This window comes from Lytechinus variegatus, chromosome 10, assembly GCF_018143015.1.
Source record: "Lytechinus variegatus isolate NC3 chromosome 10, Lvar_3.0, whole genome shotgun sequence".
NCBI lineage: Eukaryota > Metazoa > Echinodermata > Echinoidea > Temnopleuroida > Toxopneustidae > Lytechinus > Lytechinus variegatus.
The window spans coordinates 6,642,873-6,670,616 of NC_054749.1; the positions used below are offsets into that span (position 1 = coordinate 6,642,873).

General features: G+C 35.7%; 1 protein-coding gene across 1 annotated transcript; it reads right to left on the reverse strand.

Annotated features, from left to right (window-relative positions):
• Window positions 1-26,505, reverse strand: LOC121423151 (ubiquitin domain-containing protein UBFD1-like). The gene is made up of 7 exons (XM_041618455.1): window positions 26,468-26,505; window positions 12,462-12,908; window positions 8,612-8,791; window positions 7,310-7,410; window positions 4,265-4,370; window positions 3,053-3,135; window positions 1-677 (listed from the first exon to the last, which is right to left on the reverse strand). The coding sequence occupies exons 1-7, from the start codon at window positions 26,475-26,477 to the stop codon at window positions 567-569; spliced, it is 1,038 nt and encodes a 345-aa protein (XP_041474389.1). The 5' UTR covers window positions 26,478-26,505; the 3' UTR covers window positions 1-566.
• Between the last annotated feature and the right edge of the window lie 1,239 nt (window positions 26,506-27,744).

The following is a 27,744-nucleotide window of genomic DNA, read 5'->3' on the forward strand; positions in this document are numbered from 1 at the left end:
TTCTCTGATTTTCATTACAGATAGAGCATGCGATCTCAAACACATAGGAGTAATGCCAAAAAATTTGTTAACAAATCTTACATCTATAGTTCTGTACTTAGTTGATTAAAAGTGTGAAATCCAATACATGGTCTGGATAAGGAAATTTGTTTCTCAAACTAGCATTTTTTTCCAGTCTTTGGTGGCACTGGAATTCTTCAATGTGTATTTCTTTATTTCACTGATCACCAAGTCTCTGCCAAAGATTCACAAGCTGACACAGGTTAAAAAATATTACCATTATGACTCAGGCATAGGTTAAGCTACATTACATGCTTTTCTGTACAGCATATGTTGAGAGACAGGCAGCTGCGTTGTTCATTCGGGTCATCAACATTAAACAGCTCCAACGACATCAGCAAGCTGGAAGAAGCACTGCAGAAAGATTTTGAGTTAAGATAAATCATCACATCGCTACATCCGATCCTTCCTTTCGATGTCAATCTTTGCGTAAAGTTCGGGATGGAATAATTCCTCTCCAATCTTCAGTCGAGTTGATGATGGTTATTACTATGTAAAGAGTCTGATCAAAAGTACACCCACTTTCCAAGAATTGTGTCTTTGATGCCCTTCGCATATTGAGCAGGAACCCAGTAGATCCAGTACCTTGAAGCTTCCGTTGGACCAAGCTGAATTGCCTGGATACAGAACACAGTGAATAGTGATGATGGGAAATTCCATTATACAAATAATGAATGTTTATGAGTGCAATGGACAGAATACTTCATGAGGTGAAAGATGAAACGATCCATTTAACGAGGCGTTGCTGAGTTGAATGGAGCATACATTTCATTTTTCACCAAATGAAGTATTCTGTCCATTGCACAAATGAAAAGAACATTCATTAATTGGTTAACATGACACCTAAAAATAAATTTTTCATATGAATTTCTTAAAATTAATTACTATGTAAAATATGCACGTCAGTTAATGGCCTGTATATACAACATGCACACTGCAAACAATTTACTTGTAGTGCCTGCAGGAGTTGCGCGCATGCAATGGACAAAATCGTATGGATTCAAATGAATTGCACGGTTGATCACGTCATTGGAAGATGGACTGAATGATCGATATCAAACAACCAATCACATGACAAGGTTCTATCTAGGTGTCATATAACAATTCAAATGTCACACTCAGCGGTGGATAAAGGATGTTTTAATAAACAGGGGGTGTTTCACAAAGAGATACGTATGACTTATCCCTTAACCTACAGGGGGGTTTGAATCACACTTCCAGCGTGCAGTGTGCAGGACAGCCAAAAAAGCCCGGCCTAGTTAGGGTTATTAAGAGTCGCACTTCAATGTCAAAGATGCATGCCCAATAAAAAGCATCACCGCACTGGTCAGATCATGCTAAGAGGATGCGCGCTACTGTGTATTAATCAATAAGATTGCTTGTTTCATATCACATGTAGGTCAGGACTGAGCATGACCTTAGATACTACAAGGGGAAGATCAGACACTTTGGTAATTTTTTGAAATGCTCGATTAATGCTCATGGAGGACGCCTATAGCGCTGAGTAAGTAAACCTTCGCATATCGGAACGCGACTGTGTATGAAAAATATGGGGAAAATGAGAGAGGGGACTTTGGAGAGGACTTAAGGGTGGTGCATGGGAGCAATTCCACCTTCAATTTCAAGCTTTAAATGCAATAACAAGTGGAATGCCTCTGGCGGTCTCACCTGCATCACGCGATGCAATATAGCAGCAGTGCTGACTTTGAAAACAACTATAACTCGCACAAGATGTTTAGTGATACTTGGTTACTCTTATTTCCATGTTTTATGAACTAGACCAATACACTTACAGAAATATGATGGTAATTCAACAAATACCACCAACATGGCCAAAGTTCATTGACCATACATGACCTTTGACCTTGATCATGTGATCTGAAACTCGCACAGGATGTTCAGTGATACTTGATTACCCTTATGTCCAAGTTTCATGAGTCAGATCCATAAACTTACAAAGTTATGATGGTAATTCAACAGATACCCCCATTATAGCCAAAGTTCATTGACCTTTGACCTTGGTCATGTGACCTAAAATGCGAACAGGATGTTCAGTGATACTTGATTACTCTTATGTCCAAGTTTCATGAGTCAGATCCATAAACTTACAAAGTTATGATGGTAATTCAACAAATACCCCCAACATGGCCAAAGTCCATTGACCCTAAATGACCTTTGACCTTGATCATGTGACCTGAAACTTGGACAGGATGTTCAGTGACACTTGATTACTATCTTGTCCAAGTTTCATGAATCAGATCCATAAACTTTCAAAGTTATGATGGTAATTCAACAGATACCCCCAATTCGGCCAAAGTTCATTGACCCGAAAAGACCTTTGACCTTAATGATGTGACGTGAAACTGATGCAGGATGTTCAGTGATACTTGATAAATCTTATGATTAAGTTTCACGAACTAGGTTCATATATTTTCTAAGTAATGATGACATTTCAAAAACTTAACCTTAGGTCAAGATTTTGATGTTGATTCCCCCAACATGGTCTAAGTTCATTGACCCTAAATGGCCTTTGACCTTTGTCTTGTGACATGAAACTCAGGCAGGATTTTCAGTAATACTTGATTAACCTTATGGCCAAGTTTAATGAACTAGGCCCATATACTTTCTAAGTTATGATATCATTTCAAAAACATAACCTTAGGTTAAGATTTGATGTTGACGACGCGATTGCCGTCGGAAAAGCGGCGCCTATAGTCTCACTCTGCTGTGCAGGTGGGACAAAGATGAAATTTTCAGAAATTTAAGGTCACCAAAGTAGTTGTAAATGGCAACTTGTGAATCTGTATATTTTGCTCCTTTTTTCTACATAAAATGTATATATTTCTTTTTATTAATGAACCCATATCGTAATGTTATTGTAATAGTATTGTATAAACAGATACTTCAGCAACTGGCTACTGTATGTGTATCATTGTTCTTTAGTTTTAAAATAAACCCTGAATATATTAACCACTGAGAGTGCAATACTCACCATGATATGATAGTCTTCATGACCTTCAATAGGTTCACTTATAACATTCCTAATAGAATTCATGGGGATCTTCTCTGTTCTCTCTATTGGAAAAAAGATGAAAATTAAATATATAAAGTCTTTATTCTATATACAATGTAAGCAGCAAGTACTGCTGCAAGTTGGCTGGGATAATATACTACCAGCAGTGGATAAGCTGTGCACTTTATAATAGAGTGTACTAAAACTTAAATAGTTCCACTACCAGAGTTCCCAGCTTTTCAAGAAAACAAAATTCCCTGAATTTTCACTGATGTAGTTTTAAAAATTCCCTGATAATTATTCAAACCCATTGCCAGTTTCGCATGTTTTCCAAGTTGTTGCAGTGAATTACATGTATTTTCAGTATAAAAACAATAATGTAAAACTAATTTGTACCACCAGTCATTAAATGGATGTTGCTTGATATGCTACAAGATATAACCGAGTCTGACTGACTACCGTGCTTTCAAATTTTGGGCAGATCGAATTCCCTGATTTTTGCCTCATGTGAGGGATTTTTCCCTGATTTGAGGATTTTTTTTCATCAAATTCCCTGATTCTTCCTTGACTGGAAAAAAGTAAAATAATTTTCCTGTTTCCCCTGATGGGCTGGGAACCCTGACTATCATAGAGGCCTGAAAATGTGTGTTTTCCTTGAAAGTCAAAGAATTCTGTGTTCTTTCTGAATTCCATTTAAAATTGGTCTGTTTTCCACATTGCACAAAACAGAGACATCAAGGTAAAAAGAACAGGGAATTCATAGGGATAGGAATCATGTACAGGGCGATTCCATGATAGAAAAATCAGCTATTTTCGCAATATTTTTCAACCTATTGTCCAAACAAATAAAGAACTACAATTTGTTTTGTGGTAATAATAGAGTACTACTGGGTAGACATATGACAAATTGACAACCAACAAAAAAATGCAGTCCATGGGTGAAAATGTTGCATGTCGGACACACATTTTTGCCCATAATTCAGCCATAATCAAATATTTTTTGTTGGTAATCATATTTTCACATGGCTACCCACAATAACTTTATTAATGACAAAAAAATAATTTTTCATTGCTCAAGCAATCAGCTAAAAGACTACAAAAATTTCCCTACGACACATAGGTAATCACCCTACAGTGTGTCCAGTAGATCTCCAGTACTGATAATTGTCTTCAAGATGGAAACGATCTTACCTTTCGTACCAAGCCACACTTGATCCATTTCTAGTTTGAAAGTGAGTCGTACTTTTCCTCCAGCTTTGTTCAGCATGCCAGATATTGGAACATTTGGAAGTGGGTCCTGAAAAACAAACCAGTTTTAAGTAATCGATCGGTAATTTGATGTTGTGTCATACACTGTTGTCGTTATTATGAGATTATATAATACTCATATTTATTTATATCTATTATTATATAAAGTTGTGTAAAATATGGCGTAAATAAAAGTTCATGTGTAGAATTTATCTGTCTTAAAGCAGATACAAACCAATAGCGCCATCTCAAGTCCTCAACTATTCATAACTGGCCAGTTTCCTGACTCATGATGCCAGTGTAGTCTAGTAATATAGACCCACTTGAATGATAACATGCTAATTAACTACTCAATACATTCATACCGCAATAATTATATTATGAAGTAGCAAAACAAGTACTTTTCCTCTCAAAACATTTTAGTTTATCTATACAAGTACAATTATAGGTCAATTTATTCTCTGTAGTATGATAGTAGATATCTGAAAACATATATTTTAAGACTATAACACACAGTCAATGAGATACCACACACAGTTCACTCTCCCTTTAACCCTATATAGGCCGGGGGGGGGGGCCTCGGAGGCCCCCCCTCAATGAATCGCGCGATATTTTCGCCGCACAAAATTTTCTGACCGCGCTGCTCGCTGACTTTTTACTTTCAAGTCTTGCGCAACTTTTGAGACCAATTTTGCATCACCCGGGTACATGGTTCTGAAATTACGCAACATTATGGAAGTGCATGTCAGACCAGAAATTGCTCAAAAACATGATTTTGTGTACAAAGTCAATGCTAATAGTGTTTTCAACCAAAATTCAGAGATGTAGATTATTTTTAGTTTTGCGGGTCTAAATGTATTTATTTGATGCTTTTTATGATCACAGAAGTGTCCCAAACAAATTTCTTTGAAAAAACAATGGAAAACAAAAGGTAAAAAAAAACCGAGAAATACATATGAAATTGCCAAAAAACAATATAATACATAAGAAAATGATTTGATATCGCAATTTTTTTCATGTACACTTGCTAAGAACACCACAAAAAGTTTCTATACCAAAAATTAGTACATTTGGAACTTTGTTTAGGGAGTTAGAGGAAAAAGTATGATTTCGCATACTAATTACGCATAATCACTTAGTGAGTCGCATGAAATAAATTACTATACAATCTTGTAGATTATGTCCCAGGCAACCCGTATGCCAATTTTTGGCGCGATCGTGCGATCGACGGCCGAGATCTTGGGGGGAGGGGGCCTGGGAGGCCCCCCTGGCCATATGAACTCCCAAAATACCCCGGCCTAGATGGGGTTAACGAATTTGTTTTGTATCATATTTTGAACTGAAGATGTAATCAACAGGCAAGGACATAAAATAGTAAGAATGCTAAACTGGCGATTAGACCACATGGTTAGTAGATTAGACAAGGTGGGATGAAAGACCAAATGGAAAGTAGACATAACAGGGAAGCGTTTCAAGAAATGACTAGTCGGATGATTTATCCAACAGTTACCAAAGGAACTCGGCCTCTCAGCCAATCAAAATCAAGGAAAGTCGTCAGATCTGACAACTTGTCAGACAACAAATGTTCATGAAATGCTCCTCAGATGTACACCAAGTGGCAATTTAGAATCCTTTGAATAATTACTCATCATCTTCTGGTAGATCATGAATGATTAGACCAATAGGATAGACAAATATTAGCGAATAGGCATGATTGCGATGGTGCAAGATTTCGCATGAAGTGAAAGAAAGATGCTCAACTAGGCCAACGCCTCGTTGAATAGAGCATCTATTTCGCTATTTGTGTTGTACAACGCCTCAGAATATAGCGAAAATATGAAAACACAAAAGAGTTTTTCCCTGTAGTAATCTATGAAAAGGGAACAAAAATACTGAAAGCAAAAAGCGAAATCACACACAAGCACACATGACCTTGGGCAGCATTGCGCATTTTTAGCCAGCAGGCTTATACGGGTATTACACCTTCATTTTTACTGAGCGCAATGAATTAAATTGTATTGTGATGTCATCTCCTAAAGTCGTGCAATGGTACATTTTGGATGGTACGTCTTGTGTGCAACGGTATGTTTGTTGGACATTCAGCCTCCCATTTGCTCCTGTATAATGCAAACCTGCTCACAGGGTTTCTGCAACAAAGGTGCAGGACTCATGACTTTTGACAAGGCGCCTTAAGCATCCTCAGTGAGTAATACCTTGGTCACATTTGTTCTACGGCGGCCGTACGGCGAGTCGAGAACAGCTGTTTTAATATTTTTTGCCCAACTGTATATAGGTGGCTTGAATTGAAATTAAAGGACAAGTCCACCCCAACAGAAATTTGATTTGAATCAAAAGAGGAAAATTCAACAAGCAAAACACTGAAAATTTCATCAAAATCGGATGTAAAATAAGAAAGTTATGACATTTTAAAGTTTCGCTTCATTTCACAAAACAGTTATATAAATGAGCCAGTTACATCCAAAATGAGAGTTGATGATGTCACTCACTCACTATTTCTTTTGTTTTTTATTGTTTGAAATAGGAAATATTTTGATTTTCTCATCATTGTCATGTGAAATGAAGTTTCATTCCTCCCCGAACACGTGGAATTCCATTATTTTAACATTTTTTGCTTCAGGCAAGGAGGTCCTAATCATCAAATTCGCAAAAATTGAAATATTGTATAATTCAAACAATAAAAAACAAATGAAATAGTGAGTGAGTGACATCATCGACTCTCTCATTTTGGATGTAACTGGCTCTTTCATATAACTACTTCGTTAAAAATAAGCGAGACTTTGAAATGTCATAACTTTTTTATTTTACATCCGATATTGATGAAATCTTAAGCATTGTGCTTGTCTAATTTTTCTCTATTGATTCAAATCAACATTTTTCTGAGGTGGATTTGACCTTTAATAAAACGGCTGTTTTTGACTCGCCATACGGCCACCGTATAACAAATGTGACCAAGGTATAACTACTTACATGTTGGTTCTTGATACCGATCATAGCATCATCTGGTTTGCCTTTGTCCAAGACCTTTTTATGCATCTTCTGTTTACATAGTGGCTCCTTAGCGGCGCTTGCTGCAGATTAAAAGAAAATAAAGAGTTGTGATAACTAGAATTCATAATGTACAATCTCTACATCAGTATGGATATTATACTCAACCGCACATTACAATATACCCATGCAGAAAGTAAAACCATTAAACACAAATTACCAAGATAATAAACTAAAGTAATTGCTCATAGAAGCTTGTTGACCTCTAATAGATTATACGCTGAATTACAAAAAAAGCATTATGCTGTACATGTGAATGCATTTCCACAGGCTAATCAGTATGTGTATCTACCTCTTCGATGATTTTTGTCTTTTAAACAAGAAATAATATTAAACGCTAATGTATGTAACTAGGCCCGAGTTGAAGCATTTGTCCAACTGAGCCTGACAATTGCTGCCAGTCACAGAGTGCAATTTTATGCAGACCTTTGAACCAATGATAACAAATAACTTCACAAAGTCATAGACTTTGAAAATAAGTTCAAGAACTGAAATTTCCTGATTTTTTTATACTGAAGCAAATGGGACAATGAAAATAAGATTATCACGCATGACTTCACAATATTCTTGCTATTATCTGCTTTTTATTTTATGAAATTGTTGCATTCTGGGTTTCTTCACTCCTCATCCCAAGAGGGTAATATATAAATGTACTTCCAGCAAAAAATTAGAAGATTTTGATGTTGATTAAAAATATGCTCTAAGTTTACTGACACTAAATGACCTTTGACCTTTGTCGTGTGACGTCCAACTACGGCAGGATGTTCAGTAATACTTGATCACCATTTTGTTTATGCTTAATGAACTAGGCCCATACTTTCTAATTTATGATGACATTTCAATAACTTAACCTTTGCTTAAAATTTGAAGTTGACAGCGCTGCCGTCGCTGACAGAAAAGCGGTGCTTATAGTCGTTCTCTGCTATGCATGAGAAACAAAATCTATTAGAATCACGCCTAATAAAGGTAATATGTTCAAATGATATCTAGTGTATATATTTTGGGATGGGAGGTTTGAATTTGAAAAATTGCTCAATATTCCCAAAAGAATCCCCACATGACTATAAAAATTTACACTGTAATTAAACCAATAATTCAATAAATCAAACAAAAACTATGCTAGACCTCCAAAACCTTCCCCCTGTTCACAAAGTTACTCTCTCTCCCGCATCATAAATGACGCATGTACGTCACATACAAGTAGAATCCAAACAGTATTCTAACCTTTTTCATCTTTATCAGCCGATCCACCTGAAGGTACAGGCTTTGTGACCTCCATGACAGCTTTGGGCGTAGATCCAATCAGCATGAGTTTAGAACCACCGGTGACCTTCAATTCTTTCAAGGTCTTCTCGTCCTTCATCAGGCCTTTGAACATTAATTTCTGCATTGCAGGTGGAACCCCTGATCAGAGGCATAGAGAAAAGAATGAAAGAATAAATTGAATTTATTTATTATTTATTATTATTATTATTAATTTATTGGTTATATTGATTTGATGCACCCTTTCAGCCCTGCTGCTGGTCAATACTGACCAGCAGCAGGGCTGAAAGGGTCAATTTACAATATCAATACAAAGTACAAAAAAAGAACAGGTACAGTAAATATAGTTTGGGCCTAATGATTGAATGGCATTATGAAAATTAATTTACATGAAGATATGTATTTCTTGAATGGCATGAGATTAAATTTCATCCCAAATACAAGGCCTTACCAGCCTTGTAGGCGATCACCCACAACTCTCACCTGTAACAAGTTTTGAGCATGCTCTAAACTGCTCTGCAGGGCGCAGGCACATCAGACTTGCCCGCACTCCTGTGGGCAACTGTCCATATGGGCTAGCTGCGGGTCGCAAAAGTGTCAACTGCATGTCACATGCAAGGCTTGACAGAACAATGCCACAGGGCCTTCAAATTTTTATACTTTAATAGCAAGGCCACTTTTTTTTTTTGAGGGCACACATCTACTTTTATATATCAAAGAACAGATAGGGAATGGGCACAAAATGATCTTAAGGTCAATGAGATACATGTACATGTGCATCACGGCAGATAAACAGAGCATCCAAAACCATGGCCTTCATTGGCCTTTGGATAATTCATGCTTACAATGCAAGTATCGCATTTAGTTTATGAATCATTGCCCATGAACATAAACAGGGACTGCATGGTATAGGTGTCCCTCTTTATTATCTTGATTAAAGGGAAATTTCACCCTGAAGAACAGTTTGTTGTAAAAATAGCAGAAAAAATAATAAAAAATATTGGTGAAGGTTTGAGGAAAATCCGTTAAAGATTAAAAAAGTTATTAGAATTCAAAGTTTTGGATTTGTGACGTCATATGCGAGCAGCATTCCTACATAAGCGAATGGTAAAAAATCAATGAATTTCAAATTTTGTATGGTTCCTGATGACTTTATTTTGTTTTCTAGTTATGATCGGGTGTGAAATGATTTGTCTATTGATGTACAAAAGGTAGAGTGAAAACCATTTTCAATTTTCTGAGAAAATGACATTTCATTGATTTTTTACCATTCGCTATGTAGGAATGCTGCTCGCATATGACGTCACAAATCCAAAACTTTGAATTCTAATAACTTTTTTAATCTTTAACGGATTTTCCTCAAACCTTCACCAATATTTTTTTTATTTTTTCTGCTATTTTTACGATAAACTTTTCTTCAGGATGAACTTCCCCTTTAAGCCCTTAAAATCCTTAAATATAAACAGGAATAAAGTAGTCACACTACATTTAAACATGTTCACATTACAGGACACCATAACATAAAGCCAACAACTGATTGTGTAATTAGCCTTTCGTTCAATCATTGAGCTTTGTGTGCTCAGTCTTTATGGCAGCTCATCCTTCTAACATTTCATTACATATTATCAAACCACTATGTAGCTCAGGAAATTTAAATTCAAAACACAGGTCAATTAAAATACAAAATACAAACAAAAATACAATGAATGATATAATTTCCATTGTACATGTATGTACTTTAGTCATTAAAAAAATGAAAAAAAGTTTGCCCGGATATCATGCCTTGTATAGATTATCTAATTTATCAGTGCCAATATAAAGTTGATGATAGACCTAGAGTTTTGCTGAATCATCAACTTTAAGGTACTCATTAACAAAATATGAAGGTTACCCAAGACTTTGACTGCTCTTTATGTACCGTGTAGTGTAAAAAAATTATCCTCTGCAATTACATGTACCCGGTATGCCTTAAACAATTCTTTTGAATGTCAAGCACTACCTTTAAATTTCAAATATAACAAGTGATCTACAAAGACGATAGTTTAATAGCACGAGGAGACAGAATTTGCCAAACCATAGAAGTAGACCATGACACACATGAGTTTTCCTGCCAAGCGATATCAAGGGATGTCTTTCCAAAACCATCATACCTTCAGAAAGTAGGATAATTTGTTACAAGGTCATGTGACATTCAAAAGTATCATGTGACAGAGGCCTTGACTCATCACTTCTACACTGCTGGTGTCATGTACTCATGCCAAATTGCAGGAAACTGTTTTTCATTTCCTTTCCAAAGTTATCCCTAAACATCTGTTATCCCTACACATCTGTTTCCATTAATACACTCTGGAGAAATAAAGACATGATCGAAAGCCAGAAATTAAAATAATGTACATGATAACATGAACATACAAAAAAAAACACCTCACAAACCTGACAAAGCTGGTTTGAGCACAGCACTGGATCAAATAAAACATTTTTTTTGTTTAAATGTACTGTATAACTATAAGCCACTCCTTTTTTATAAGCTGGAGTGTGAGGTTAATCAACAAAAATTTCAGCTTTATTTGTGAAAGGATAAGACATTTCATCAAAAATCTAAAATCAAAGAATTCTGTGTTAAGAATATTGTTTACTCTTACTATTATCATAAATGACAGACAGGACTTTCAGTATTTGCAAAATATAGCACAATTTGCATGATATTTATCAAGAAATTTCAATATACTGAATTTACCAGGCACTAAAACTGGATGCTATCATGTTTATATGATATATACTTTACAACTTCTTGTTTCATCCCACATTTTCATTATGTAAAATACTGCATTTTCTGCTTTCATAATTAAGTTTAGATATCCTTTAAATCTCAAATCGCGAGAACTTTCCAACAATCAAAGTTATTGATTCAGATACCGGTACAAGTCTTTTACAATGAACTATCCAGCAAGCAGAATCATTGATGCAGCAATGTATTTCATCACTATTTTCAATCATGAGTTTTCCTTTCCACCAATCAGAATCAATGATTATTAAGTGATGTCACTCAATCTCATCAGCATTTTCAAATGACAAATAAACTTTCCACCAACCAGAGCCATAGATTCAGAGATGACTAACAGAGATGTCTTTCATTGATAGCTTCCACAAACATGTCTTAATTCAACAGTAGTCTGATGCATGCATGTAATAGGTAATTTACCTTACTACGGAATTATTTTACCGCCCCCCCAAAATACTAGTGCTAATCATGCATGTTTTGTACAATTACTTAAGATTAATATCAAACAATTTGGTGCCTTTCCCAATTATATAGACCAGTTCGTAGTTACTTCATGGACAATTTTGGTCAAATGACCTTTCATTTCTTTCATCATGATAGGCAGATTTCAAAGCAAGATATTACGTAAGCTTGCCTTACATAGCAGGATGAAGAAATTGAATAGACCAGGTGACTGACATAGCACACAAATAAACACTTAATGAAGGCATTTGTTGCATTCCTACTTTAAATGCATATCTTAGCATGTTGCACAATGTACATGTACTTTGCAAACTGTGAAATACCAGTCGTTCGTGGAAGCATTGTTGTTTTTTTTGTAGATGTAAATGAAAACGACAATTCAAAAGAATATATGAATAATCAAGACATCAAAGTTGGTGCTTATCTCATTAGATTTTAAAGCACCATGTCACTTTAGTACAAATGACCTTCTTCTGATCATGCATAGAATCTTTTGATCATGCGCAGAAAGGAACTACGAACTGGCTTATTTCCTAGACAAACACAGATTCTTTTAAAGACCCTTACCTGTTGCTGTTTGAATTTCTGTCTTAAGCTCAGCCACAGTTGACTCCACACCGATCCTGACATCATACTTCTTCTTATTATACATGACCTTCACCTCCACCACTTCACCTTTATCAACAGGACAAGCCGCATCACCGCTGGCCTCCGTCGGGTCACCACCCGCCCCAACCACACTGCCATTACTACTCGCAGACGAGTCTTTATTCTCTATTTCCATCTTATTGTCTGTGGTGTTAATAGCTGATGAGTTATTCTCAGTTCTACTTTCACACTGATCTCCGTGCGTGCTGGATGATTTCATCGCCGCTGCTGCTGCTGTCGATTCCTTGCTTTCGGACGTGTGACATTTTAGCGTCTCGTTGCTTCCAGGGTTGTCTTGGGATGTCTTGGAGCTTGAATCATCCGCTGACTGCTCCATTGGGGATTCCTCTGATTCACGTTTATTGTCTGTACAAAGAAAGGGAGAGGAAGGGAAAATAGGTTTCAATTTGTTCCAGCTAATTCACAGTGAGCTGTAACATACATGTACCTGTAAAGAATTGATGATAAACAGTCCTGGGGAGCGTTTCATGAAAGGACTTGTCGGACGTGTTATCTGACAAGTCCCATTTTATCCGACAGTTACTATAGTAACCGTGCCTCTCAGCCAATCAGAATCACGGAAAGATGTCAGATCTGACAACTTGTCAGACAAAAATGTTGATGAAACGGTCCCCTGGTTGGTGTTTCATAAACTGATAAAGTTGATCATATAAAGTTAAGAGCGACTTTAAGACCAATCCTTTCTTGAGGTAAATGGCGTGTATGGTTAGCGCTTAAAAAAGGTTTACCATTCATTCTTAAAGTTGCTCTTAGCTTACGAACAGCTTTATGAAACACCCCCCTGGGACCTGTCATACCATACCATTTAGTTGCTAAATGAAATAGCCTATCAAGATCATTAGTGTATGCGCATTTTGTTCAGTAGACTGACTATGAACCAAAACCAATCAGAATTATTCTCTCAAATTAGTGATTAATCACTAACCTTTGTGTTACAGGGTCCTTATTGATTCTCATATCCTTTCAATATAGACACAGAATACCGGTACATGAACACAAGGCAGTCTTGAATTTTAAAATTTTCAACATTGCTTTTAGGTAATTTCCTTGATTAATCATTTAAACTCCTCAAAAAGAGTTTGGAAATCTGAGTTTGGCAATTAATATCTCCCAACTCCCAATTTCACACAATGCATATTTCATATCATTCAAAGATCATTTATTTTCTTTAAATTGGTACCCGGCATGATATGATTATGGTTCACAGGAAGGTGCAGTGCCTTGAAATGTGGGGCAAGGTCAAAATTCAAAGTTGCAAAATGGCACAATATTGAAAGTCACTGTTCTTTTTTTTCTTTAAATGATCTATTCATTGGTATCAATCACACATTATATGACACCTAGATAGATCCTTGTTATTTGACTGGTTGTTTGATAACGTTCATTCAGCCAATTTTGCAATGACGTCATCAACCGTGCAATATTGGATCCATACAATTTTGTCCATTACACACGCACACTGAGACGATAGCTACAGGCACCAGCAGTACTAATGTTGTAATGGCATTACAATCAACAGACCGAATTCGTACTGCATGAGCATGTTTTGCATCAAAATTAATAAATTTCATATGAAAAAAAAAATCAATTTTTAGGTGTCATATAAACCAAATAATGAATATTTTTTCATTTGTGCAATGGACAGAATACTTTATTCATTGAAAGATGAAATTCTGATCCACTATGACACAAAACGTTACAGAAGTATACTTCAGTAATAAACCTTTCCTAACACCAAACTGTAACATAATTGCGAGCACGTCGTGGTCTAGTGGTTCTGACGCTCATCTTTCAAACATAGGGTTGTGGGTTTGAATCCTAGCCATGGCATGCTTTCCTTCAGCAAGAAATTTAAACACACTGTGCTGCTCTCGACCCAGGTGAGGTGAATGGGTACCCGGCAGGAATTATTCCTTGAATGAACTGAGCACTGAAAGGTAGCTCAAGATAAAGCTGGGTTTATGATAATAACAATGCGCCTCAGAATAGATTATTTCTAGATAGATGGCGCTATATAAATGCCTATTATCATTTATTATCATTATGATTGTAAAAATACTTTCAGAGTTTGTTTTTTGCATGAATGAAAAAATGCAATTTTTGTAGAACTTTGCATACGTAACACAGGAACTTTTGTACAGCCAAGGTCAAAGGTCACTCATAATTTCCCAGTTTGTTCTTCTTTGGGAAATGAATCCATAATCTTAACCAAGATTTTAAAGAGGGTAATAATAGTCCCTGAACATTGTCCAATACACAATGTGTGGGCATTCTTGGACTTGCCCCTAAGTGTCTCTGATAGTCCATCATATTTCTTATTACTAGGAAGTTTCACCGAGACTGTACAGTGTGCACACCTCATGTTTGAGTGAACTCAGAACGTCATACCCTGTTTGTCTTTTTACTTTCATCCGTACTTTTACCAGAGGGGTTTCTTAAAAAGATAGAGAGGGCGTTTTTCAGATTCATTTGAAATGGACCCGGCAAAATACGAAGAAATTTCATGATCCAGGATCTGTCAAATGCAGGAATTAAGATTGTAAATGTGCATTCAGCTGTATTATAATTGAAGCTATCGCGTTTACAAGGACTGTAGAAGGGTAAGATGGAAACATGTCAGTGTGACCTTGACCTTTGACCTCAAAATCTTTAGGTTTCCTGGGATCCATGCTAGTATCATACCCACCAAATTATATGAGCCTAGGTTAAGTCAAACTGAAGTTATTGCATTTACAAGGACTGCAGAAGGGTATTAAGAAAACATGTCACTGTGACCTTGACCTTTGGACCTCAAAATCAATAGGCTTCCTGGGACCCATGCTATTATCCTACACACAAAATTATATGAGCCTAGATTAAGTTAAACTGAAGTTATCACGTTTACAAGGACTGCAGAAGTCCTTGTTATTCTGCCGAACTGCGTTGGCTCCACTCACAAATACATAGACTGAAGAGTTGTTGACCTGTACGTAAAGACAATGTATTATTAAGCAGTAACGTTACATCTTAACATTTGGCGGAAACCCGATTTTCTGATTTTTTTTTGTACATAAAATGTCACATTACAAAAAAGAAATTACATCCAAATTTACAAGAAAATATATAAAATTAAGAATACCTTAGATCGCAGTTACCGCTATTTCCTTTCAAATGATGATTAAAAAATAGTCATCTTCGATCCTTTCATTGGTCATTGTAAGTTGCCATCTTGGAGGACGTAAATCATCATTACGTCTTTACGAGTCACCATATATCGCGATTCATGCCTCTGAGTTGTCGCTTGCGCTTGTCTGTGTGCGTTCAGAACTAGTCGCTCGCATTGATTGGCCAGGATATCGAAAATTCTAATCGGAAAGCCTTCATAAAAGCCTAACGCAAGGAACGTAGAGGTAGATTAAAGGTAGGTTCCCTTGAAAGATCAAACCTCAAGATGTTGATGGATCTGAATCCACCAACAGGACAGTCGTAACCAAGTAACTCTGGTACGGGTGTGGGAGGGGCTCTTCGTTCTTTGCCTGTCCCTCAATCATTTCAAATAAGTTTTTTCTATTTTATCACTTCTTGATCATATAAATCCTCTCTCTGTCTCTGTCTTTACTTTATGGGTCAATATAACCCCAGAAAATCTATCTTAGGCTACTGAGATTATTGGAATTGTAAATTGTAAACAAGTGGAATGCCTCTGGCCGTCTCACCTGCATCACGCGGTTCAATATAGCAGCAGTGCTGACTTTGAATACTACTCTAACTCGCACAAGATGTTCAGTGATACATGGTTACTCTTATGTCCACTTTTTATGAACTAGACCAATAAACTTACAGAGATATGATGGTTATTCAACAAAAAACCCCAACATGGCCAAAGTTCATTGACCTTACATGACCTTTGACCTTGATCATGTGACCTGAAACTCGAACAGGATGTTCAGTGATACTTGATTACTCTTATGTACAAGTTTCATGAATCAGATCCATAAACTTTCAAAATTATGATGGTAATTCAACAGATACACCCAATTCGCCCAAAGTTCATTGACCTTTGACCTTGGTCATGTGACCTGAAACGTGCACAGGATGTTCAGTGATACTTGATTACTCTAATGTCCAAGTTTAATGAACTAGACCAATAAACTTTCAAAGTTATGATGGTAATTCAACAGATACCCCCGATTGGGCCAAAGTTCATTGACCCTAAATGACCTTTGACCTTAATCATTAGACCTGAAACTTGCACAAAATTTTCAGTGATGCTTGATTACTATTATGTCCAAGTTTCATGAATCAGATCCATAAACTTTCAAAGTTATGATGGGAATTCAACAGATATCCCCAATTCGGCCAAAGTTCATTGACCCTAAATGACCTTTGACCTTGGTCATGTGACATGAAACTCATGCAGGATGTTCAGTGATACTTGATTAACCTTATGTCCAAGTTTCATGAACTAGGTCCATATATTTTCTAAGTTATGATGACATTTCAAAAACTTAACCTCAGGTTAAGATTTCGATGTTGATTCCTCCAACATGGTCTAAGTTCATTGACCCTAAATGACCTTTGACCTTGGTCATGTGACATGAAACTCTAATAGGATGTTAAGTAATACTTTATTAACCTTATGGCCAAGTTTTATTAACTAGGTCCATATACTTTCTAAGTTATGACGTCATTTCAAAAACTTAACCTCAGGTTAAGATTTGATGTTGACGCCGCCGCCGCCGTCGGAAAAGCGGCGCCTATAGTCTCACTTTGCTTCGCAGGTGAGACAAAAATGCTAAATTTATCATAAATGATGCTCGGTACACTGAGAATTCAAAGTACCCCAAGACTTGTTAAAAACTTAAAACGTTATCCCTTTTGTTAGAATGTTTTTCTTTTATATATCTCATAGATCTTCGATCAACAACCTTATCGCTTTCGGGAAGTAATCCCCTATTGTTTGCTGATATCTCATTCCTCAGTTTTTTGTTACGTATGTATTTAAATGTTTTTTGTTTTTTTCTTTTAAAGCAACTAGCACATCAATGATGTGGAACTCATCTGCTGGACAGCATCTCGCAACAAAATTTAACACAATTTTAATTTCAGCCCAGTTGACAATGTAGTGAATTAATTGGTGACATAAATTGAGGATATAAAATTGAAATTACAGAAGAAATGACAGAGAAACGTTTTTTGTGATCTATGAATAAATTTCATATAAATTAAGCATAAATAATTTGCGAGTTGAAATTTCTACACTCTGTATAGAACCTTGGTGAACCTCGTGTAGCTCTCAGATGGAAAAAAATAATCAAAATCAATCAACAAATAAAGTAGTTTTGTGAGTTTTGAAAATATATAAATAAATTTGCATATTTAATGAGTTTCAAAATTCTGTGTCGTAATTTTGTATCCCCACCTCGAGCTATCATATAAAGCAAACAAAATTGAAATTGATCAACAAATGAAGAAAAATATTTTTTGTGATTTATGAATAAATTTTGCATAAATTAGCATAAATAATTTTCTAGACAAAATTTTGAAATTGTGTGTACAAGTTTGGTGAACCACATGCAGCTCTACCAGATGGAAGAAAAAAACATCAAAATCGGTCAACAAATAAAGAAGGGGCATTTTCTGTGATTTATGAATAAATTTTGCATAAATTTGCATGCTAAGGGCTATTCCACGGTTACTCACGTTACATTTGGAGACACCTTGACTCATACTTGGAGCTGTAACTCCATTATTATTGATAGGAACTAAACATTTCCTTATTATAATAAAGTACACAGTCTGACTATCCTTTGTATAGAAACAAAACTTGGTAAATTTTATTATGCTCCTGGCAAATCTTTGGAATGTGTCGGTTACTCACGTTACCTGATATGGACATGCATAAAATGAAAAGTCGACATAAGTGAAAAGTTTCCTCATACAAGGCTTTTATGAAAGTTGATTATATCCATTTCAAAGAAGTATATTAGGGAGACAAACTTTGTACATAATTAAAAAAATAAAGAACACATGGTTTTTACTTGGGGTGCAGATAATATGGTTACTCACGTTACGGTTACTCACGTTACATTTTGTCCATGTATGGTTAACAACACAAATATCATTAAAAATTCAATAATGTGTGTAAAATTCATTGCTAGGAACATCGAAAAGAAATTTTATACCAAAAAAATTGAACAATTGGAGCTTTATTAGGGAGTAAGAGGGAAAAGTATGAATTTGCTTACTAATTATGCATAAATTAGCATAATCGCTTAATACCAATTTGCATGAAATAAATTACTGTATAGTATTGTAGATTATGTCCAAGACAACCTGCGTGCAAATTTTCGGCGTGATCATGCGGCCAATGGCCGAGATCTCAAGTGGGGCCTGGGATGCCCCACCCAACCCCCCCCCTCCCGGCCATATTAACTCCCAAAATACCCCAGCCTAGATAAGGTTACAGGTAAGGATATTCAATGTGTTGTTCATACACTCTTTAAAGTTTGGTTAATCAAAACCAAGTCTTACTAATGCACTCTCACATTGTGAATACTTCTACTAATATTCAATTTTTTGTGTGATTGTATGACCACTGATATTTTGATGAACAAAGAGTCACATCAAAGAGGTGTACCCTCATTTTGCTTTTAATTAATCAAAAATAACTTTACAACTCGCCATGAGACTTAAAACTTGACATCCCACAGAAAATGTTACCTAACTGCATAATTTTTACTGGTTACTCACGTTACATGATGGTTACTCACGTTACATAGTTACTCACGTTACAGTTTTTCTTCATCATTTTTATTAAAAACTTGTACTTTCTAATGATTTTGATAGTCATCACTGTGTCAAAGATTGTTTGAAGGAAGAGAATTTAAAATCCCACCAATTAACTGTGAAGAATTTTTCTCTCAGAAAACAAAGTCAGTTTTTTTGGTTACTCACGTTACATCACCTGAGCAGGTTGCAATATTCATTTTTGAATGAGTACTACAAATTTACTTGAAAAGCTGTTGTGTATTTTAGGTAATTTGACTCTTCTAAACTTCAGAAATTTATAAAGTGGTATGTCGTTGCAATAACAAAATGGTAATAAGGCATATTTCATTTTTCAATATTTTTCTTGTATTTTGGTACAGAATGGAAGACACAACTTTTTACCATTTTTTTCCAAAGTATACATATGAAAATAAACTTTTTATTTCTTGTTCCTGAAACTATCATGCATGAAGGACTTAAAGTATTAAAAAATTCAAGAAAATATTGAATTTGAATTTTTAAGCTCATGTCCACCAACCTGTGGAATTGCCCTTAATAAATTTCTACTGAAAATGTCAAAATTCTGTGTAGAAGTTTGGTGAACCTCATGAAGTTCTACCAAATGGAAGAAAAAAATCAAATCGGTCAAAAATTAAAGAAGAAGATGCATTTTCTGTGATTTATGAATAAATTTGCAGAAATAATTTTCTACTAAAAATGTCAAGATTCTGTATGAAAGTTTGGTGAATCTCATGAAACTCTACCAGATGGAAGAAAAAAAATCACAATCGGTCAACAATAAAGAAGAAGTATTTTATGTGAATTGTTAAAAATATTCATAAATCAATTTTGCATAAATTAGCATAAAAAATTGTTCTAGTCAAAATTTCCAAATTTGGTGGACCTCGTGAAGCTCTACCAGATGGAAGCAAAAAATTCAAAATCGGTCTACAAATAAAGAAGCATTTTTTGTGAATTTTGAAAAAATGCGCATAAATCAGAATATTTAATGAGTTTTAAAATTCTGTGTATAAGTTTTGAATCCCCACCATGTGTTATCATGTAAAGCAAACAGAATTGAAATCAGACTTGAAATAATGAAAAAGAAGCATTTTGAAATTGTGGACGGACGGCAGACGACGAACGCCACACCACGGCATAAGCTCATCTGGCCCTTCGGGCCGGATGAGCTAAAAAAGGGAATGAATATAAAATGAAAATCACATAAGAGGAAATATAACACTAAAGAAAGTTGTTACCCTACTTTTCATACAGTGTGTGGCAAAAATAGTCAATCATGACTTTATTACCAAATAAATACAAGAAATGAACGAATGGGAGGGCAGCAACACACGGCTGCAAGTTTTTTCCTCGCCGACAATAAATTGTAAAAAGGAATAAATCATTGGTAACGTGTAATTTCAATATTTTCTTGGAATATGGGCAGTATCAAAAGAAAGATTAGTCTAACAAAAAGAGTGGGCCATCGCTCAAGATAGTTTGTCATTTAGAACTAGACCTAAAACAAAAATCTAGATCTAGACAAAACACTAAATTACATACATGTACATTACCATGATTACAGGCCCGAATTGGGCGATATGATTACACATGCAGGCTCGCACTAACGTAGTACCGTCGGTGAATGGGGATGATAGTAAAATGTCAGATATTGTTAAATAAATCCCCAGAAACGACGGTTATTCCTGTCTAAGAGTATGCAAACCATGAACTGAATGATTGAATCCTGATCACTCACTGATTGAATTTGAATTTTGTGAAAATTGAAAATGGCTTTCGATTTTTTTTTTAATCATGACTCCCAATCCCCCCCCCTGCATGCCCTGGGCCTGGTGTAAAACTTGATCCCTGCCACTCTAGGCGACACCGCAATACTTACCCGTGTTAAGAAACTGGGACTCCACTCACGCGCATTTGGGCCGCCCTAGCTTAGAACTAAGCTTTCTTTCCGTAAAAAAAAATTATTCTTATGATTAAATAAATATTAATTAATACATGAATACTGTTAAATCGGTACTCACCGGTTCTCTTCTTGAATTTTCTGCCAATTTCCCACGCTGCTGGCTGCAATTCCGCGGTAAATTTCGTCGCCATAGAGAGCTGTTCATGCAACGTTATTTATAAATGGAGCGCCCTTTACGAGAGTTGTTAATGCCGCGGAGAAATCGTTAGGCATTTTGGCCTGTGTTCAAGGCGTAGCTGTTCTATTTTTTTTATAAAATTATGTGTGAGATCGAAATCTCAGCGAGTAAACACTCTTCCAATATGGAAGAGTGTATACTCGCTGTGATATGATCCCGATAGGGAGGCGCAACACCCCCACCCACATGGGCGCAAACCCCAGGGCCGGGGGACATGTCCCCTCACCCAAAATAGTAGGGGGCACATTATGAAATGTCCCCCTACTATTTTTGGTCATGTCGTTCAAATTCGAAATGTATTTTGGAAGAGACGATCTTACTTTTGGCATGCCCCCTTTTTTTTGCTTGTTTGCTTGTCAAATTTCTTTTGGTCAAGATGACCTTCTTTAGAGGGTGATAAACCTTCTTTTTTTGTTTGTTTTTTGCTTGTCAAATTTTCCAGCCCCTGGTCCCCCTACCTTTGGGGAGAGATTTCCGCCCTTGCAAGTAGACATATACTCTTGATATTGTTTGCGAATCTGCACGGGCGTCGATCGAGGGCTGGGGATGAGGAAAAGCGGTGAGACGAGAAAAAAAAATAGAACTTAGAAGGGAAAAGGCGACAGAAAAAAAGTGAACGAAAGAAAAATTAATGGAAAATAAAAGGGAAGAGTAAATAGGGAGAAATGTGATGGGTAAAATAAATTATGGGAAAAGAGGACAGAAAAAAAGTGAACGAAAGAAAAATTAATGGAAAATAAAAGGGAGGAGAAAATAGGAGAAATGTGATGGGTAAACAAAATTATGGGGAAAGATTCTGGACGCACTATTCATGTTTTATCATGAAAAGGATAAGTTATTTATCCGCGAGCAGACACTTTTTGATATTGTGATCTGAAACTGGATAATGATTTAAATAGAGAACAATCTGCGTATCTGAATTAACGTGTGTTTTAGATTTCGACCTAGAATTTGGGTATTCTAAGTAACTTTCTTATCATGAAAATCAATAAAGAGAGCGCAAAGCGCGAGCTAAAAATATATGATATAACAAAGGGTGAATTTAAGCTCTGTAATGCAAACACTTTGTGGGAAAATTGTGAATTGTGATGGATCACAGTTAAAAAAGAGCTGATGTATTTTATTTTTATTACTTTGAGTTTTTACATAGGACCGGAACATGCTATGAGGGCATTATGTCATCATATGAAATTGATGACCATCTTCCTATTTCTCTCGCATGGGAGCGCGAAATGTGTTAATTTTATGGCCTGAAAACTGGACATTTAAAGCACTTTGTAATTATGCATAAGAGGCATTATATATCTATCAATGCGAGCAGAAATCGCGAGTCGAAGTTTTTGATAAACTGTCATCAAATTAGTTTGATTTAGAATTAATATTGGGATATACATAACCGACTAATCCAAACGCTATAGCGTGCGGCGCTAGCTGATACGTTTTAACAATCTGACCTGAATAGGGAACTTTTTGAGAACTTTATGGAATACAGGAAAATAATACGTACCTGAAAATTCAAATTTTGCGAGCGCGCAGCGCAAGTAGAAAATGATAATGTTCAGATGATATCACAGACATTTTTACAGAGCACTTTTTAAAAATCAATTTGTAAATGAAACAAAATAATGAAAGTTCGATTTCCCAGCTGAAATATGTTTTGTATAATGACTTCAAAGTTTGATTTTTCAAGCTCCATATTGAGCAAGATATGCAAATACCCTAAAAGACAATAAGGCGCGAAGCGCGAGCGAAAATTTTTTATCCTAACAAATAGATTTTAAAAAAAATTATTTTCAGAGTCTTCCCCTAATGTTATTTCATTTAATCATGTTCCTCCTCTTATGTTTGCCTTTCTTCTTTTTTCCTCTCTTTTCCCTTCCTTTTCTTTTTTCCTTTCTTTTTTTTCTTTTTTTGCTCCGCCAATAGGGGGGCCCGGGCCCCTCGGCCCCCCTGGATCCGCCTATGTTAGCGGTTGTAGGTATAAATCGCGCTCTAACGCTCTAAAACTGTGTTCTTTATCAAAAAGCTGTCTTTCATATTCATTTTGTTCGCAAAAGAATATAAAGTTAATTTCAATCATTGTATATAGTTATCCTGTTTATGATAAAAATACTTAGAAATTGGGTTAGGTTAGGGTTATCAAATTATCAGGGCAGAAAATATATATTTTTTTTCTCATTTTGCGCGTCGAGCTGGCACTATTTGATCTGTGTTATTATGTTTTTGATGACATTCATTGTATTCACAACAATAATTAAATGCGCACGCGCCGTGCGCCGCATGAATTATGTAGATCAGGTGAATAACTTACCGCTACACACGAGCAGTTGCTCTATATATTCTATGTAATATAATATATAGAGCAACTGCCCATTTTTAATGGTCCATAATATACCCACTTTCTTCTTTTTTTGGAACGAGTATGAATTTATCTACTGATATACTGAATGTACAATAAAAGTCATTATCATGTATTTCTTGGCATTTCATTTACTTTTTTTACCATAATTATATCACACAGCTGTTCGCATAGGCCTACGCCGTCACAAATAACAAAACAAAATCTCACTTTTTTTCTTTTTTGGTGGGGGATAGATTTTCCATACGCATACGTACAATTTTTCAAATTATTTTTTTCTGCTATTTTCATAATAAACTTTAAATGATTTCGCCTTTGCACTATTATTTTTTAAAGACAAAATTACATCATCATCATATCATCGTCACCAACTTCATTCTCATCTTTATCACCACTACCACCATCATTATTATCATCATCATCATCATCATCACCGCCACCATCACCACCACTATCATCTTCACCAAGATAAATCCTGCTTTTTTTCCTTCCTATTTTCCTCTTTTTAGAGGGCACACCACCACGCCCCCTTACTGGATATCCGCCTCTAACGTTTGTTGTTGTATATAAGTTGGCGGATGCCTCATGAAATGAAATAATATAAAATAAGGAAAGGGAAACTAATTAGAAAAAGGACTGAGGAGAAGAAAAAAGAAAGCCAAACAAACAAGAAAAAACAATATCAAAATTTTGTTGTAAAGTCTTCTACGTCAGTTTAATAATTATGTTTTCAATGAAATGAGAACATAAAAAAATGAAACAAGTAAGATGGGCTATACATCGTAGCAAAGAAATAGAGGGAAGCTCCGAGACAATAAAAAGGGTGAGAAAAAGAAAAGACTTTGAAATACTCACAACACGAGCATAATAAAAAAAAATTGGAATAAGCAAGGACAAGTAGCTGAGGGACACCCCCCTCTCTCTCTAGTTATTTATGTATCAAACTCGCATACACAAGAATTTCTTACTAATCAAAATATTGCGAGCAAAAAGCACGAGCTGACATTTTTTTAAATATTCAAAACTGATAGAGAGACACATTTTAAACAATTCATGAATCATAATAATTATACAACTAGCTTACCAATCGAATCATTTGACTGCGACAAATGATCTGAGAATTAATGCTTTTAGGAATTCATTAAATTAAAGCAAAGTATCTCAACATTAAAATAATTAAGGCGGGCGCAAGGTATCAGCTACTACACCGATAATTTTTTTTTTGACATTTGAAGTATTTTCGGTAATCATGAAAAAGATCGGATATTTCATGAAAGCTCAAATCCCGAAGAGCGGAATATTTTTATTAATTGACTTTTTAAAAAAATGTTCTAAGCCCCATTTAATATTTGATTATAAGTCGATGCATTAAAAGCTGAAAAAATAAAGTATTTTGTGTTCCTCTATCATAATTGTCTTTCTCTTTAACCCTGGTTCTTTTTTTCTGGGGGAAGCATTTTGGTTAAAAAAAGAGAGAAAAAAGATAATTGCTGGCTTGTGGACGCCCGGTGTGGACGGTGGTAGGGACACCCCCCCCCCCCCCGTAGTTACGCCAATATGGGACCAAATGATCCTAAATGTCCGAGGCGAAACTTGTGCAATCAAACGTTATTTCTGAATAAATTAAAGCTTGCGCTGTTCAACTTCAATCTCTTTCAGCTAAATTTGCGATGAACGCTGCGTTATGAAATATATAATTATCAACATCTGGCGAAAAGAATAACCGACCGATCACCTGACGAGAACGCGTATACGTGATCTGCATATCAGGTCCGATCGAGAGTCAGAAGTGAAGGACAACTGCCAAGAAAATCAGGAAAAAGTCGTCAAAATGTAAGTTCCCCTTCATTTCTTTCAATTTTTTGTTACTTATTGAAGCATTAATGTATCATTAAAGCAAAATTTCAACAAAAGCCTCAAATTTAGCTAGTACTTTTGTTGAAATTACAATAAATTTAGATCCACATAAATCTCTAACCCAATTTTAGCACTGATGTCGCCTATGAGGTCCATACATGTAATGTTTGGACCTCATTGGTACTAGGAGTGATCCCTGCTGCATCATGCAGCTGAAGTGAGGGCCAAAAACATTGTATACCCAGTTGTTGTGTATCCGGACGGGTTGTGTGTCCGGACGATCAATTTTAGAATGTCATTTGGAAAAAGTTACCAGCGAAGTTTCATCAATTTTTAGTACAAAATGTTAGGAAATATTATAAAGAACAAAATAGAAAATGATTACAAGTAATGGATTCATATTTTTAGTGTAATCCACAGACAAAAAAGAAGGCTTCAAAAAGATAAAGTGTCCGGACACCCGACCCCCCATCCATAACTACTAATCTTGCACAGAATTGTGTAATCTTAATTGGACATGTGTGCAGAATAATAGCACGCAATGGTACGGTAATGGTCACGACGCAATGAACTGTTCAGTGTTTTCTCACGTCCATGCATGACACTGCACTTCACTCGATCAGCCATAAATCAATCTCTCACATATGTACTACCTACTTCACAAAATTTATGTTAAGGAGAACCACACTTAACAAAATTAGAGTTATCTAATTAATTAATATTAACTTTTCTTGAAATTTAGATTTAATCTATAAAATCTATAAAAAAATTCTTACCAGACGACATGTCGAAATGTTGACAATTTGGCTATGGTGTCTTCTAGAATAGAAATACAGAAATATTTCTTTCAAAATATTCTTTCTTTTACATTTTCTTTTGGTGCAACTGCCAAAGCCAGAGCAAATCTTGGCTATAAGTTATGAGATTTAATTAGAGAGAAGAAAAGAGATGAAAGAAATATCGACCGGGGTCATGCATGGCCAATGACCATGCCAGGAGGGGGAAGTGGCGGAAGGCAGAAGATAAAGAGGGGCAAATAATCATCTGCTTTTTAATCGGCATTGGCATTAATTATCATTATTATGATACTAATTAAAGCAAACGGTTTGCTTTAATGAGGGGTCCACCTGAATGGTAATAGGCGTAGGGAGAGGATCGATCCTGCACTTTTTGGCTTTGAAATGCCTCAACTTAGGCTTTCCTCTGTCATTTTACCCTTTTTTTTATTCTGCCTTGTTTTATTTTACGCCGAACTACTGTATTCGACATCCCTCCCCTAACCGAATGATAGACTTACCAGCCTGAGTGATATTCTTATTATTTCATTTAATTTACTTATTTATTTTTTTATTTATTATCATTGTTTTTCATTATCATTATTATCATTTTTTTTTTTGGGGGGGGAGTAATTATCTTTGATCGGTCCCTCGATATGAAACCCAATTGGGAGAACTTAAGACCAAGAAAAAGGGAGCAACACAAATAAAGGCAGAGAAACAGGGCGATCAATCTGATGAAGTTTGAAATCAGTATTTTCTCCTCTTTTTAAATTCAATTCATCCTAAACATTGTCCCCGGACCTCACAACCTTTGGATTATTTCGTAATTAATTATACTGTTGGTAATAATCATTCAGAATTAATGGTTTTAAAACCATTTCCCAAGGCCCCGGCCCAATTAATGCCCTGTCCCTCCCGCCTCTTTTGGAAGCCGGCCGGGAGCTTTGTTAGACGGGTCCGGGTCTATAAGCGAGTGAGTTCTCTGTAATAGATAATTTGCAATTAGAATAGAATAGAATAGAAATGGTTTATTTGAACACAAGTAATAATTCGCGGCCCAAAGGCCGAATTACAGATTTTCAGACAAATACAAAAATATACATGAAAATTACAACATAATTTTGTGAAAAAAAAAATCACATGCCTGGGGTAAATACATACATACGTTATTGCCAAATCTGTCATCATTGTAATACAATCATTTTATAACCATTTACTATATTTGTTTCATTATCATGATAAATCTAAGATTTGATTATTACTATTTTATTATT